Source organism: Callospermophilus lateralis, chromosome 3, assembly GCF_048772815.1.
Source record: "Callospermophilus lateralis isolate mCalLat2 chromosome 3, mCalLat2.hap1, whole genome shotgun sequence".
NCBI lineage: Eukaryota > Metazoa > Chordata > Mammalia > Rodentia > Sciuridae > Callospermophilus > Callospermophilus lateralis.
The window spans coordinates 102,848,357-102,864,313 of record NC_135307.1 but is presented as its reverse complement, the minus strand read 5'-3'; the positions used below and the strand labels follow the sequence as shown (position 1 = coordinate 102,864,313).

The window sequence follows — 15,957 nt, the reverse complement described above, 5'->3', positions numbered from 1 at the left end:
CTCCAAACCACTGTATCCCCTAAAGAGATGATACCAAGAAGACTTCTACTTCCACAGTCTCTCCATTTGCCCTTTCCTGGAGAGACTATTTGTCTTTGTAGAATGTGATTAAGGATATCTTTAGAGCACAGTCACATACTGTCACCCTATAGTTGAAGGTGGCCTATGAGTGAGACTGACCCATTGATGTGCTTTATTTGGCCCACACAGTAATTTAAATTTTTTAAAAAAATTGTTGTTAATATTCAAAGAAAAAAATTACACATACAGCTCTGGATTTCTGACTACTCTTAAAAAGGTGGAGAATCTGGTAGCATTGTCTCTTTTCTGGCCACAGTGGAGAGGGTCTGGGTAGCAGATGTCCCCACTAAGACAGGGCACTTCCTCCCTATCTCCACCAGACCCATTTTACTCTTCTGTGTTACCTGCTTTGTCTCAATAAACTTTTGGGGGTACTGATACCTGTCTTAGGTCTGTGAAGGGAAACCCATTCAGCTTTCAGTGCCAGTGAGTTCCTGGCCCCACAAATGCCAGGGTGATAACAGACAAGGGATGAGATGCCCCAGAACCTCTCAGTGCCTGGAGGAAGGAACTGTGGCTACTTTACATGAAGGATTGACTGCAGGCAAAACTTTTATCCACAGCAGTGGTCACAGAGAGACCAAATCCACAATCCTCATCCTTGAGAAGGGAGTCAATGTGGGGACTCCCAGAGGTTTTCCTGCCTCTGTAATCATTTTGTTTTCTGGAATAAATGGCAACCTGTCAGCACGGCATTCTCTGAAAACCCTGTCCTTCCAGCCTATGTCATGGATGCCCTACACCCACACTACTTCACCTGCTTATATCTACCTACCTAGTTATGTGACTATATCCAAACATATAACGGTAATAGTAACAATCACCACAAACACACAGCTAGTGTGTCCTGAGTGCTTTTTTTTTTTTGGTGAAATAAACTCACTTTCCATACACTAGCCCATCCATTCTCACAATGACCTTTTGCATCTGGCAATCTTACTGTCTCCATTTTTCAAATAAGGAGATCCAAGCTTGGACAGGTTAAGACAACTTCTCACATTCACACAAGTACTCAGTTTTGGGTCCCAACTTTAACTGCATATCATTTTAACTGCTGGATGTGGAAAAGTATATTAAAGCATGTACACATACACACATTGGCCATGCATGCTCACATATACCACTTCTGTCATAACTCCCACCACTTCACTCCCATTTAAAAACTGAAAGACTGAATGACTTCAAAAAACTCATATTGCTCCTAAGTGGCAGCATGCCAATCTGGAGCGAGATTTTTCTGACTCCATACCCTGTGCTCCTCCTGTGACAAAACCACTGCCTCTGTGGGTCTGCTTGTTCCCTTTATAAGGACAGAATGCATATTTATGCACAACTTTCCAGACAGTTAGTCTTTCAATTGGAAAATAAAACTTCCTCAGTCATAACAAAAATAGTCACAAAGAACCAAGACTGAAATCTGGAAATTCTGGTTAAAAGTGTTTGGTGGCTTGAGAGAATGTCAAAATGAGATCAGCCACCCCTCGAGAACCAGCTGTACCTACATAATCTGAATATCATCAGATTCTTGACAAAAGTGCCAAGAACATGCGTTGAAGAAAGCACAGCCTCTTTATCAAATGGTACTGGGGAAACTGGGCTTCCATGTGGAAGACTGAAACTAGAATCAATTTATCATCTTGTGAAAAATCAAATCAAATGGATCTTAAATACAAGACCCAAAATTCTGAAACTACTAGAGCATGGGAAAAATCTTTCAAGATATTGACACAGGCAATAATTTCCTGAATAGGGCTCTAGTTTCTCAGGAAACGAAAACAAGAATTGACAAATGGGAATTTTGCAATCAACAGAGTAAAGAGGCAACTTATGGAATAGGAGAAAACTTTTGTTTATATTCATTTGACAGAGGATTAATACCCGGAGAATGTAAAGAACTAAAAACAAAACAAATGAATAACAGAAGACCAAGTAATCCAATCAGTAAGTGGGCAAATGATCTAAACAGAGAGTTTTCAAAAGAAGAAGTACGAATGACCAACAAGTATATGAAAGAGATGCTCAATGTTTTTAGCCACCAGGGAAATGCAAATCGAACTTCACTGAGATCCCATCTTACCCTAGTCAGGATGGATATTTTCAAAAAACCCCAAAATAACAAATGCTGGTGAGGTTGTGGAGAAAAAGAAACCCTTAAGTTCATACAACTACTATGAAAAGCACTATGGAGTTTCCTCAAAAAACTAAAAATTGAACTGCCAAGTGATCCAGCTCTCCATTCCCAAGTATATAACTGAAGGAAATGAAGTCAGCATATAGAAGAGACACCTGCTTGTCCAAATTTATTGCAGCACTATTCACAAAAAAACACCAAAATATGTAATCAGCCTAGGTGCCCATTAACAAATGAATGGTTAAAGAAAATATGGCACATATACACAAAGGAGAGTTATTCTGCTATAAAGAAAAACAAAGCATGTCATTTGCAGGGAAATGATGGTACTGCAAGTCATCATAATGTTAAACAAAATTAGCCAGATGCAGAATATTGTATATTTTCTCTCATAGGTGGAATTAAAAAAAAAGTTGACTTGAAAATAGAAAACAGACTATTAGGAAAGGGGAAGGGGACAGCGATCCAGGTAAGAAAGAGAGAAGGGAGTATAAGAATAGTGGGGGAGGTAGATACATTCAAAGGATGATATACACATATATGGAAATGTCACCATGGAAACCCATTAATTTGTACAATTACTATGATTGAATAATTGTAGTTTTAAAAATATGGAAAAAAAGACAACCAGCTGTACTTGAAGAGAGATGTTATTAGGGAAGGCTCATAAAAAGATAGGAATCTAAGACTTGGGAGTCAGGTGAGTAGGCAAATGGCCAATGTCAGTACTCTCCAAGTAGAAAAGAGTATCAAGAACCAACTCAGGCCTCAGAAACAAGAGACAATTAAACTCCATGATCTCTACTGGGCTGAAGAAACAATCCTTTTCCATTCTGATGCACCTTAGGCATTCACAACCCTCAACTCATTCCAGATGCTGACCTGGAAAGGAACTTGATCACAATCCCAAGGGTCAGAATAAGAAACTAATTACGCATTTATATTATTTATTATCCTCATTTTCATCTTATGGTACTAGTGGTTTTTCAGAACACTTTTGAGCAACTCCTTAAAACACTTGGAAGAGGTGTATTCCACTGGGTAAATTCTTTCATGGGGACCAAAAGGGTAAGGAAAATACACATAAACATGTACACATTTTCAAATTACAAAACGGTACACAATAGATATAAGAAATTGGTCTTTACCCCAGATTAAAAATTTTAATCTTCAAAGATAACTAATACCAATACTTTCTGGTATGTTCTGTCAAAAATGTGTGTGTGTGTGTGTGTGTGTGTGTGTGTGTGTGTGTGTGTATGCATGCATGCGTTTGTACAAGAAGGAGTATTTTACACATAATTTTTCCTGCCTGCTTTTTCATTTGGTCTTCCCAAATCAGCATGTAAACATTATCTTTAATGGCCATAGAGGAATCTTTGGCTTGAATCTAGTCCACTTCTTTAACCAATTATCTATTGATAGATCCATAAGTTTTGGGGGGAGGCTTTATTATAAGAAAGTCTCGATTTCTAGACCAAGTCTTAGTAGGTAAGCTAGTTCTGGGATGAGAGGAACTGGACCCTCAAGTCCGTATGTTCTCAACTGGCAATGCCAGGTCCATTTCTTAGCATGATTGGCCAACCTCACAAAGTCATATTTTCTCTTAAATCTTTTGCTTTGCTTTGTAGTAATCACACCCCAGACATAAAACTGGGTGCCCATTAGATGCATTGAGTAGGCTTCACTGCTGGACTGCTTCGGCAATATGAACAGCTCTAAAGGTTGTTATATCACCTTTATGAGACTTCTCTTCCTCACAGCTTTTTACTTTAAGTTGCATCTTCACAGGGTCAATGAGTAAAGAGGAGCCAATTTCTGCTCTTACTCTTGTGTTCCCCTTTCTTGTCAAGTAATGAGAACGTGATGCACTGAACTTTGTCACTAAAGAAAAACCAACAAAACCCACTTCTGGAAAGTAGAAAAAGAAATAGTTCTCCTTTGAAAGTCAATGAAAGGAACAGTTTTTCTGGGTTGAAACGAAAACTCAGGGATTAAAAGCAGTATATTCTTGGGCAGAATTGAGTTTGGCTCTGGAGTCTACAGTCCCTAGAGCAGTGACCCAGAACAGACTTTTCTCCCCCAGTTCTTTGGAACTGTGAGATTTCCCAGCTAAGTCTGGTCCTTTGTATTCATTGTTGATAAGGGGAAGACCACAGGGAAATTCCCCTTCAGCTGCTGACTCAAGGTCTAAGTACTTAAACAGGACCAGCCGTGTGGAGAAAGCATGGGGTCTTTGATTTACTCATGAGGAGAAAGGAAGTAGAGAGCTGTTCTTTTGGGAGATGCTCTTCAACAGGCACCTGCATCCATCAATCTTCTCTTTTCAAGTTTTCCACTTCATAACAATCTTCTCTGGCTGGTCTTATACCAGGGAAACCCAGCAGAAGCATGCGAATTTCTGCTCCAGAAAAATGACTATACAACTTTGGACCACATGGAATTCCCACAGAGAAACAAAAACCTCCCTGAAGAATTTACAAGGCAAGTTTACAAAAGACTGAGGAAGAGATACTTCACAAATGACAGCAGACAATAAACAGAATGATTAGCTCCAAAAAAACTGGATATGAATGAAGTTTCCTAAAATGACATAAATATATTAGAGTTGGTAAGTTAAAGAGATGAAAGACTAAGTATGTGAGAAAAGAAATTAAGAAAAAAAACAAACCCAAGAACTTACAGAAATAAAATATTTTACCAGAAATAAAGACTCAAGGAAGATGTTAAACAGAAGATTAGATACAATCAAATAGGAAATTGGTAGGAAGATATATTTGAGACAATAACTACACAAAATGCAGCATAGATTAAGAGAATAAGAGAGAAATATAAAATAATAATTAAGAGACATAAAGAAAAAAAGTGAGAGGGTCAAGCACATATAAAAATATAATAGGAACTCCAAAAAGAGAAAATAGACTACAGGAAAGGCAAGGTGAAGATGAGAATTTTCCAGAAGTAGCAAAAACTGAAGATGAACAATGAATCCTGAAGCCCTAGAAAAATTCATCCTTAGTCATATTATAGTGAAAAGTCAGAATAAAAAACAAAGAGAAACTTTCATTAATGGTCAGAGAAATGCTGATTCTTAAGGACTAAAATGAGACCAAAGACAGTTTTGCCAAGAGCAGTAACAGAGAGGTTTGGGTGACACCTGCCAATAAAAAAGGACTAAAACTTGATCTAAAACTTGCCAGCTGATTTATCATTCAGTGTTGCACATAAACCAAGTAACTACTCAGACAAAGACTAACATAATTTGTCCACACATACCCATCCTGAAAAATTCCTGAAGTACTCCACAAGGATCATCCCAGAAAGAAAGCAATATATACATGAAGACATTATTAGCAAACAATCTAGTAGATGATAGCTCATTTAAATTTAAATTTAAATAAGTATTCACTGTTAAAAGTTGACTACAAAAATAATAAGGAATTTAAATATTAGACAATAATGATACGTAAGATGGAGTGGTTATTGGAATTAGGATGTGAAAAAGTTTTGATGTTGTTCAGAAGAGATGTTGATTTACTTTTAACTTTAATACAAGAATACACTTCTTTAAAAATTTGAGGGCAAACACTTAAAAACAGAAGGAGCACGTTTATTGCAGTACCACTCACAACAACCAAGATACGGACCCAATCTAAATGTCCATCAATAGAGGAGTGGATTAAGAAAATATAGTATATACATAATAGAATACTAGTCAGCTTTAAAAAAAAAAAGAAGGGAATTCTGTCATTTGGGTCAGCAAGAATGAACCTAAAGGACATCACATTAAATGAAATAATGTAGGGTCCAAAAGACAAAATACCACATGGCTTCACTCATGTGAAGAATCTTAAAAAATGAAACTGACAGGAAGGAGAAAGTAAAATGGTGGTTTCCAAGGATTGGAGAGTACAGATTGTGGAGATGTTGGTCAAAGAGTACAAAATTCCAGCAAGACAGGAGGAATAAGTTCAAGAGATCTACTGTAGACTGTGGTGACTATAATTAATGACATTTTGCTGTCTACTGAAAAATGACTGAGACTGTATTTTAATCTAGAAAAACTATGGGGTGTAATTCATATGTTCATTAGCTCAATTTAGCCATTCTTTATTGTATATATATTTCAAACATCATGTTGTACACTGTAAATATAAATACTTTTTATTTGCCAATTTCAACAATTACTTATTTAAACACTCAAAAAGTTACCATTCATAATAGAACAAAAACTTTGGGGCATCTAGAAATATATGCAACAAAAGATATGTATTACTAACACAAAGCATATTATGAGACTTTTAATAGGAAGTATAGAATACAACCTATGGAAGAAGATCAATTTCCTATTCATGGATGAGAAAATTCACTATTCTAAAAGTGTCAAGTTTTACCTAAAATAACATGTAAATTTCATGAAATTTCAGCCAAATTTTCTACAGTGTCATTAAGGCACTTGATAAATAGATTCTATACTTCTTACGAAGAAATAAAATGTTAAAAATGGCTAAGACAACATTTTTACAAAATGACAAAAATACCAGAAAACAAAAGATATTTACTAAGTGATCATAACAAAAACCAGGTGACACAAGAGCACATTTGTACAAATAGATCCCTGAATAGTCTAGATATAAACACACTCATATGTGAACTGCTATACGATAGCCATGACATCACAATTGGTGGAGAGAGTCCGGCTCATGGTTTCAGAGGCTTCAGTCCACTGTTGCTCTCTTGGCTTTGAGTCTGTGGTGGAACAGTACATCCTGGTAGGGGGCACATGGAAGAGGAAGCTGCTTATCTCGTGGCAGCCGGAGAGCAGAGAGAGCAAGAGAGAAGGGGTTGCGTCCTCACATCCCTCCAAGGGCATATCCCAATGACCCAACTTCTTCCAAGTAGGCCCCACGAAAGGTTCTACCACCTCCCAGTAGCATCACAGGCTAGCAACAGAGCCTTGGACTCCTGAGACTCTGTGGGGACGTCTGAAATCCAAACTATAGCACCATCTGTGGCCAGAATCAGCCAGAGCACTGCTGACAGCAGAGGCTTCTGACTTACTAGCAGCTCCAGCTTTGTGTGACCTTCAGTCATGATCATCTCAAGCTTAGGCTGAGGGAGGGCTTTGCAAAGCAATGTGCTAGAAGAACCAAGCAAGGAGGAAACAGAAAAGGCAGGTGCTGATGAGCCATAAAGTAAGAGAGAGGCGTGATAGGGTCTCTAGAGGCCAGTTTCGCCATAGGTCCTTTGCTCTAAGCCAAAAAAAATGGTGTCCAGGAGGATCCAGAAAAAGGAAGCACCAGAGGAAAAACAGTGTAATGCAAGGTCAGCACATTCATCAAAGCCACGAAGTATGGTTGACCCACTTCAGAACCCTGGTGTCACAAGAGGTTCAAAATGTGTAGGCAGCAAAGAGATCTGGAAACTCTGAGAGCAAATCTTCCACATAATTTCCCTATTGTGATCATGTCTGCTCTGTGGAACCATCCTTTGACACCTCTAATACCTATTGTAGGCTATAAAAATTAGTTAAGGGCTGGGGATATAGCTTAGTTGGTAGAGTACTTGCTTTGCATCACAAGGCCCTGGGTTCAATCCCCAGCACCAAAAATAAAAAAATAAAAATCAAGTACTCCTGGGCTTTCCCATGAAAGGAGTTAATTTAATTCTCATTAAATGATGATATATTAGGAATGATTGGAGTCAGGATATCAAGTCCAACCCTTGCATTCAAGGGCTGGGTGATCTTGGGTTAGTCTCTTCATTACATTACACCTGTAACATCTGGGAAAATAGAATTGGTCATTTAAATGAAAATAGGACCTAGATGAGCACATTATCCTCCCTTGAGGAAAACCACAAAGGATACTCAAGAACCTAAGGCCGGGCAGCTGTTCTGGGCTGATTTACAGGGTACATGATCACATCAACCTGGGCCTCAGCTCTGCCATCAACAAAAAATGATCAATGCTGTATGCTCACCCCTACCTCAGGGCTATCCTACTAGTACCCGGGGATCATAAATAGCGTAGTAAACCAAAGCTGCCCTGAATTATTCCCTGGAAAGTTCGTGTCTCCTTTTATCTGGTTTATTTTTTAAAATTTCCTATTTATTTCTGAATGCTGATCATATATTCTTTTGTTTCAAAAGCTCCTTAATAAGGAAGACCTAGTCCAAGATTCAGAACACACTTTGGAATAATAATTTAAAGTCCTACAGCTTCTATAGCTAGCATATCTGACTGAGAGTCCTCCCAGAATGGAGCTCTGAACTCTGAACTCTGTGACCCCAGCAAGGATGAACCTTGGCCATGAAGTCACGGAGGAGGGCAGAAGCAGGAAGTAGGAAACACTTGTGGTGTCTGAAGTTTCTTAAGCACCACTGGCCTTCTGCTTCCTCCCTCCCTCCCTCTGCACTGCCCCCTCCTCTCCCCACTCCATATTCCGTGTTCCAAGTTGGCTCTTTTCTATTTTCCTCCATGGCACAGCAGATCAAGGTTACTATTTTTAACAGAAGTAGTTGCTTTCTTTTTTTTTTTTTTAACTCTTAAAGATGCCAAAAGTTATATCTCTAATGTGGAAGCTTGACAGGGTGAGAAAAGAATTTAGGGCCTCACCACTTCATGAGGAGATGTAACCTACTCATAACTCTAGCTCTGGAAGGATACCATCCTACTTCAGGAGGAAATATGGAAGCTTGCAGGTTGTTTGCCTCAGCATTTTCAATAAGATGAGCTTTGCATCAAAGAATACTGGAAAGTTTGAAGAGAGGAGGGCATATAGAATAACGAGGAGCAGACAAAGCCCCTGTGAGAAATGACTCTAAATGACTAGAGAGTCTAAGAAGTTCAGCCCACCAAAGAGATTTTTATGAGGCAGGAGGATCACAGGTTCAAAGCAAGTTTCTAAGCCACTTAGTGAGACCCTGTCTCAAAATAAAAATTAAAAAGGGTCTGGGGATGTGGCTCAATGGTTAAGCACCCCTCAGTTCATTCCCTAGCACCAAAATGAACAAATTGTAATATATGCACATTTATGGGGTCTCCTTTGTTTATGGGCCCAACTCCACCACAGAAGCTGGGAAAAGGTACCTTAAGATGCACAAGAAAAGACACAATGGCTGTTTCCAAACACAAGAAGTCCTCTCAAGTAGATGAGGGAAAGGCACTAGGAAGGGGAAAGAGAGATGGCCTCTGACAAGCATTTCCTGTTGGGAAATTTACATGTAATGTGTATTCAGTGTTCACAAAAACACTGGGGAGTGTTAGCTCCTTTTGAAGAGACTAAGACTCAAAGAAATTGAATCCATTGCTCAAGATCATAATGCAGTCAAGTAACAGAGCAGGAGGAGGCAGACAATGTGAATTCCCATGGGGGTCTCAGTGCTCATGCAGGGTCTGCTACTGGATGTCCCTAGGCCACAAGCAAGGTGCAGAGGCCTTGAGGGTCTCCTGCTCTGTCTTTACCTCACATCTGTCTATTCACTGTGAAGACACTGGCCCTGGGGTACGATGACTGATCTCACCAGCAAGCCCATCAGTTCAACTCCTCTGCTCACAAGCAAATAACAGCTACCACATGGCCCCCATCCACCTCAGAGGGAGTACAATTTATCAGGGATGTTTCCCAAGGGATTCCAGAAATGGGAAGTGGCTCAGAAAGTATAGCCTCTAGAATTAAAAAGAAATCAAGTTTGACGTTTTTATGATTTGGATCAGTTACTTTCTCTCCTTCAGTCCTTCTTTTTTTTTTTTCTGTTTATGGGGTGGTAATAAAGCGGCTAACTATTCATTGTTATTATTATTAATATAAAATTATTATAATTGAGTTCATTATAACTGAGACTCAATGCTTCTAAAATTTTTCTCTGTAGTAAAGAAGATGTATTGTAAACCTTTCCCTAACAATAGTAGAGATGAAAGGCCCATCTATCTGAATGTCTACAAGGCCAAATTAGAGCTAATTCTTTGTCTTATAACTGGACGGTTTTAATTGTAATTTACAAAGATTTTTTCATGGACTTTCTCCTCTCTTAATGCTACCACTAGGTCCTTATGTGTGTCATTTATACCATAATGTGAATGAGTTTGAGATGATTCCCCTAGGAGCAGATTTTGAGAAGGGGGAGAAAAATGACATCAGAATCCTAGGGTCTGGGAGAAAAACTATTCTATCAAATTTGAAGAATCGATAAATCTTGCATATCCTTTACCACCTTTTTAATGTTTCCTTCCCCCTGATTTGTCAACATGCAATTAATTTCACTAGAAAAACAAGGCAAAATACACATTTTCTAAAAAATCAAAAACAATCTGGCCAGGTACAGTGGTGCACGCTTATAATCCCAGTGGCTTGGGAGACTGAGGCAGGAGGATCACAAGTTCAAAGCCAGTCTCAGCAAAAGTGAGGTGCTAAGCAACTCTGAGATCCTGTCTCTAAATAAAATACAAAATAGGGCTGGGGATGTGGCTAAGTGGTTGAGTGCCCCTGAGTTCAATCTCCTGTAGTCCTCCTCCAAAAAAAATCGGAGTACTCTTTGATCAAAACCATGTAAACCCATTGGCTAAAAAAGTACCGAGATTATGCAGAAACTTGTTTACACATCTCCAGAGATCTCAACAAAATTGAAGATTATGCTTACAATTATAATCTATATCAGAGCACTTAAGGAAATAAGTATAACATAGAAATTAATCCTTTCACAAAATGATTGACTTTAGCCAAAAGATACGAGTGTAATTTTTCAACATACATTAAGATACAATTTCTTTAGCCCCCACCTTGAGTTCTGGGTATAGAAAAGATAGACTGTTTTTTTTTTTTTCTCGGCTCTCATAACACAACAATCCACACCCAACAATTTGTGACCCCCAAAGGTGTACAGACTTCTTCCTATCAGCAAGCAAGTAATTAGCTCTGAGGTGGACACTGGCCTCCAATTTGATTCTGACCCAGTCTACCTGGAGCTAGTATCAGATCTTGCAGGATGAGGGCTCAGTCCCCAATGGTCTTCCAGGACACACTCCCTCCCCCCAGTAGGTGGCATTCATAAGCCACAGGTTGTCTTATCTGTGCTTCTGACATACCAGCCATAATTTGGGGTTCCCATGACCCCTTTGGCTTGTGCAGCTCATAGAAGTCAGAGAAATATTTACTTAGGTTTACAGGTTTGTTACAAAGATGAAGATAGAGATGAAGAGATGCATTAGACATGTAGAAGTGGGGCTGAGCTTCCATGCCCTCTGCAGATGTACCCGCTCCAGGAACCTCATGTGTTTAGCTCTCCTTATAAATTTTTATGGAGAGGAGACTTGATTGCACAGATGTGATTAAAGTCTGGATCACCTTGTGAAAACATGATTGGACAAAGAGTATGACGTAATGCTATAAGACTGGTGGGGGGAGGGAAGAGGGGATAGTCAGGGATAGAGTGTGTGCTTGGCATGCACAAGGCCTTGGTTTTGATTCCTAGCATTAAAAACAAACAAAAACACTAGATGGGGAAACACAGCCCAGCCTTGTCTGTTCAGATTCTTCTCAGCCCCTCTAAGTAGCATTCCTTCCTCAAGGGTCTGGGGCAGGATCCCTTCTGAAATGGGGGTCTTATAACCTACTATCAGACAAGGTAAGTTAAAAAATCTCCTTATGGCTGGCTTGAAGATAGAAAGGCAGGGGTGATTAAGGTTTCTATGAACAACCTTGGGGAGGGAGTTATGAGACAGGAAGCATGAAAATCAAAAAAAATATATTATCATAATCTCACACTGAAAAGACATGCTTTGTGAGCAGAGCAGCGAACGGTTCAAAGCAACTTTCACCTTCTCTGCATCAAAAGATTGGAATTAGTGGGCTGGAGCTGGGGCTCAGTGGCAGAGTGCTTGTCTAGCATGTATGAGTTTAATTCTCAGCTCCACATATAAATAAGTAAAAAAAAATAAAGGTTCTTAAAATCTAAAAAGTATTTATAAAAAAAAGTCTGGAATCATAAAACAATTTGTGTGTGTGTGTGTGTGAAGAAATAGGAGACTTAACTTTGCAGGAAAAAAAAATGTTTAGTTCACTTCCTCCTTTTCACTTTCTTCAGAGGACTGAGCATGGTAACTGAATTTGCTTCATTTTTCAGAACCACAAGTAGGGCTGAAATCAGTCTGTGGTGACAACTGCTCTTTTCTTTGGGGCCCAATTGTCAAGAATTATGACACAAGAATCCCTGTCTTGCCTAGAGTGATTTTCCAATAAACAGTGACTAGAATGGAAAGAATCGTTGGCTTTTATTTTCTCCCCTTTCCTTCTAACTCCCCTTACCTAAATCCTGAGAATGAATATGGTCAGAGCAACCAGGGCTTCCTGCCAGGGGAAGGTGAAGAGTATAAGAAATTGTCTCCAACTCCCCTCAAATCCTTGTGTGAATGGAGTAGAAAGTCTCTCAGGGATCAGAAAATGTCCGATTCTCTCTTAATGTTACCCTAGTTCAAATTTCTGAGTTCATGTCCTTTCTCAATTTTGGCTTGCCTGACATATACAAGTTTATTTTCTAAATTATTATGTATTTTCTCCAAGCCAAGAACTTTCAATGTGCAAATTTTATGAGCAATTTTCTACAACCTTACGAAAAGTATAACATATAGAGAAATCTTTGAGTGGTTTTTTTTTTTTAACAAGTTGAACTCAGTAATAGCCAAATGCCAAGTGACAATAATTACTACTCACAAATGATCTGACTTCAGCTGAACATTCGGGATCCAGAGAATGTTAGAACATGCAGAGGACGAAAGCCTAGAGTCCATGCCACTGAAGCACACAGTACAGTAGCTGAGCACATCTCTCTGTGGACAAATCCTTAAAGTTTCTTAAAATCAGCCCCTAATTTATATCTAGAAGATTCTGGTAACTGTCCTTCTAAGAATCTTTATGAGATTTGTTTGAATTAGAGGGGGAAATGATACAGAACCAAAGCTGCACTACAGCATATACCCTGTTCCAACCTGGTGCAGATTCTAATTTATTAAAAGTCAAAGGATCTGACAACATACCCTTGCCAAGCACCTCTTCTGGTAAGCTGCTTCTTGTCTCCCATACATATTGACTAACGACACTATTCCAGGTGACCAAGTCACTTCAATGCTCTTAGGAAGCAATCTGGATACAAATCAATTATTTAATGGGGAAAAAAAAAAAAAAAAACTTGTAGCAACTGACTTTTCAATCACAGGGCCATTTTAGATTCTGTGTAAGAAAATCCCTGAAATGAAAACACTCCACTTCTCTTCCTCTGACCCATCAACTGCTATGAAGAATGTCCTGAGTAAATGAAAACTTAATATTACAGCCACTAGATAGCCTAACAGCCTGGAGGTAACTTGTTGCTTCTTGGAAGAGATGAATCTGATAATTTTTTTAAAGAAAACCAAACAAAGCAAAACTCAGTGCCAGTTGCATGGCAGCCAGGGAAACACTATGGGGTCAGAACTTAGGAAATCAGGAAATACTCACAATCATTATAAATGTGCCCAGGAACTCGGAAATCGTTTCCTTGGCTAAGCTGCTCTTCAAAGCCAGCCTCTGCTTGAAGCTCTTCCTCGTCTCTTCCTTCTCAGTCTGCATCTTGGGGCTTCTCCAAGGACCACTTTCCACCAGTTCCTGCTTGTTCTGGTCCTCACCTTCACCAGTACATGAAAATGGAGACTTAAGGCTACTCTTGGCAGATCTCTGGAGATTTCCGGTGAAGATTCGCTGGCTGTCCAAACACTGTCGTAGTTAGAAGTGTGACTTAATCTTCTTCTGGTGAAATGGTCATTCCCTATTGGCTGCTGATGCGTCTGAATTGGTGAGTTAGAACCTGAAATCCTCAGAAGGTTCCTTTTTGTGCCTGATAGATTAATGATTACCTGTATTCTCCAGGTATTTTTTTTTTCTTTGTTGGTTCTTTTTTTTTTCCCCCCTCAGCAGATGAGAAAAGAGATGTTGCACTGGTTGTGTTGCCAAACCACAGCGATGGGCCCTGGTCCAGAAGAGATTTACATGTTACACAATTGCTTCTGATTTTTTTTCCCCCTCCTATTCAGAAGTGGGTGGTTGGGGTGTAATTTGGTATTGTCAATGTCAAATCAGGTAGAGATAGAACCAGTATAAACATTATTTACTAAAGGAGGTTTTTCAAACAAACTACAGAATCTAAACAAATACAGGTTCATCATCCTACAAGATCAATCCTTCTCATTTTCTTCCAGGATTTTTTTCAGTGATTTTGGTAAGAACTGCCATGACCATTCTAGAGATGCAAAAATTAACATACAGAAAGACTCTTGCAAGCTTCACACTGGGAGTCTGTGGGACCGGATGGGGACACCTCCTCTGGACCAATCTCAACCCCATCTCTGGAGGCTATTTGGGATCCATGAATGAGAAAGATCCAGAAGGCAGCTTCTTGAGTTTCTTCTGGAGAAGCACTTCAGTTTGAAAACCAAGTTACTCCTTTTCATTGACCATGAGAGATTTAGACAAAATACATAGAAAATAAACAACAGTCGCTTGAGATTCTGTACTGCATGGAGATCTCCGAGCTGAAGAGGGATCAATCTGCATATATCTCATCCCAATTAAACACAAAAGGGGGTAAATGCCCCCAAACCAAGTCTTCTGGTTATTTAAATTTGATGAATTAACATCCTTGTAGGCAAAAAAAAAACTGTGCTTGGGTCGGGCTTCTTGTCTTGCCAATTATTCAAGCCTTGTTTTTCAAAGCTGGTTTGTCTGATGAAATAGAATAGTTTTTGAATACCAAGGCAGTCCACTGAATTAGTACCCACACCATGTGCTTCCTCCCAACTCTCCCACAGAGAAGGCGCTCCCCTACCTTTGCAGGAGGCCCTCAGTCATTTCCAGCTGAGAAGGCAGGCAGCAAGGAAGAAGAAGAGGACCTGGAGAAAAGAGCTGGGCACAGCCCAAGAGCAGGAGACACCTAATCTGTAGGTAAATTTTTAGAATTTAGACCTAAGAAACTTACAACTTTCTGAAGGCCACACCATTACAAAGCTAGGTCAAAACCCAGTATTTTGGCTGTAACTCCTGGTTCAGTGATCATGGACACCATTGTCTCCAAGTCACCTACGACTATACAGTTCCCAAGTCCCAGTGGATAGACCAGAGAAACAGGACTTTATTACTGTGATTTCAACTAAGAACACACAAGGGTGTTTCTGATCTCTTCATTCACTCATCTGACAAATATTTATGGCATACTCGTTGTGAGCCAAGCACGGCACTTAGCTAAAGCACACAAGATGCTTGGGCTTCACAGAGCCCAGAGTACAATGTACAAGCACAAGGCAAATAATCACACAGACACACACACACAAATGCCCAGTCACAACTTAGAAAATATGCTGTACAGAAAGGGGCCATATTCTTGAGAAAATAGAGCAAAGGGATTTCACCTTGTTGGAGAGGTCTCTGGTAGCGTCTCTAAGGAAATCACCTCTGAGGCAAGATCAGAAAGAAGTACAGGGGTTAATTACATGAAATGGGGAAGGAAGCCTATGAACAAAGGCTTTGAGGGGTGTGGTGAGGACAGCATGATACCTATTAAAGAAAAAGGAACGCCCACTGTGACTGGCCCCAGAGAGTGAAGGAGTATGGTGTGCAAAGCAGGCTGGAGCTGTGGGCGGGGTGGTGGGGGGCAGACCACAGGAGCCTTATAAATTGTGTTTAAGACTAGAAACACAAGCCATCAGGTAGATTAAGCA

The 15,957-nt window shown here is 39.6% G+C and overlaps 1 protein-coding gene across 2 annotated transcripts in view; it reads right to left on the bottom strand.

Annotated features, from left to right (window-relative positions):
• Positions 1-13,816, bottom strand: part of Aqp9 (aquaporin 9) — a 40,937-nt gene extending 27,121 nt beyond the window's left edge. For both annotated transcript variants that reach the window (XM_076848602.2, XM_076848603.2), the window contains exon 1: positions 13,706-13,816. In XM_076848602.2, coding sequence (XP_076704717.1) covers positions 13,706-13,816 — 111 coding nt within the window. The remainder of the gene's footprint in view (positions 1-13,705) is intronic.
• Between the last annotated feature and the right edge of the window lie 2,141 nt (positions 13,817-15,957).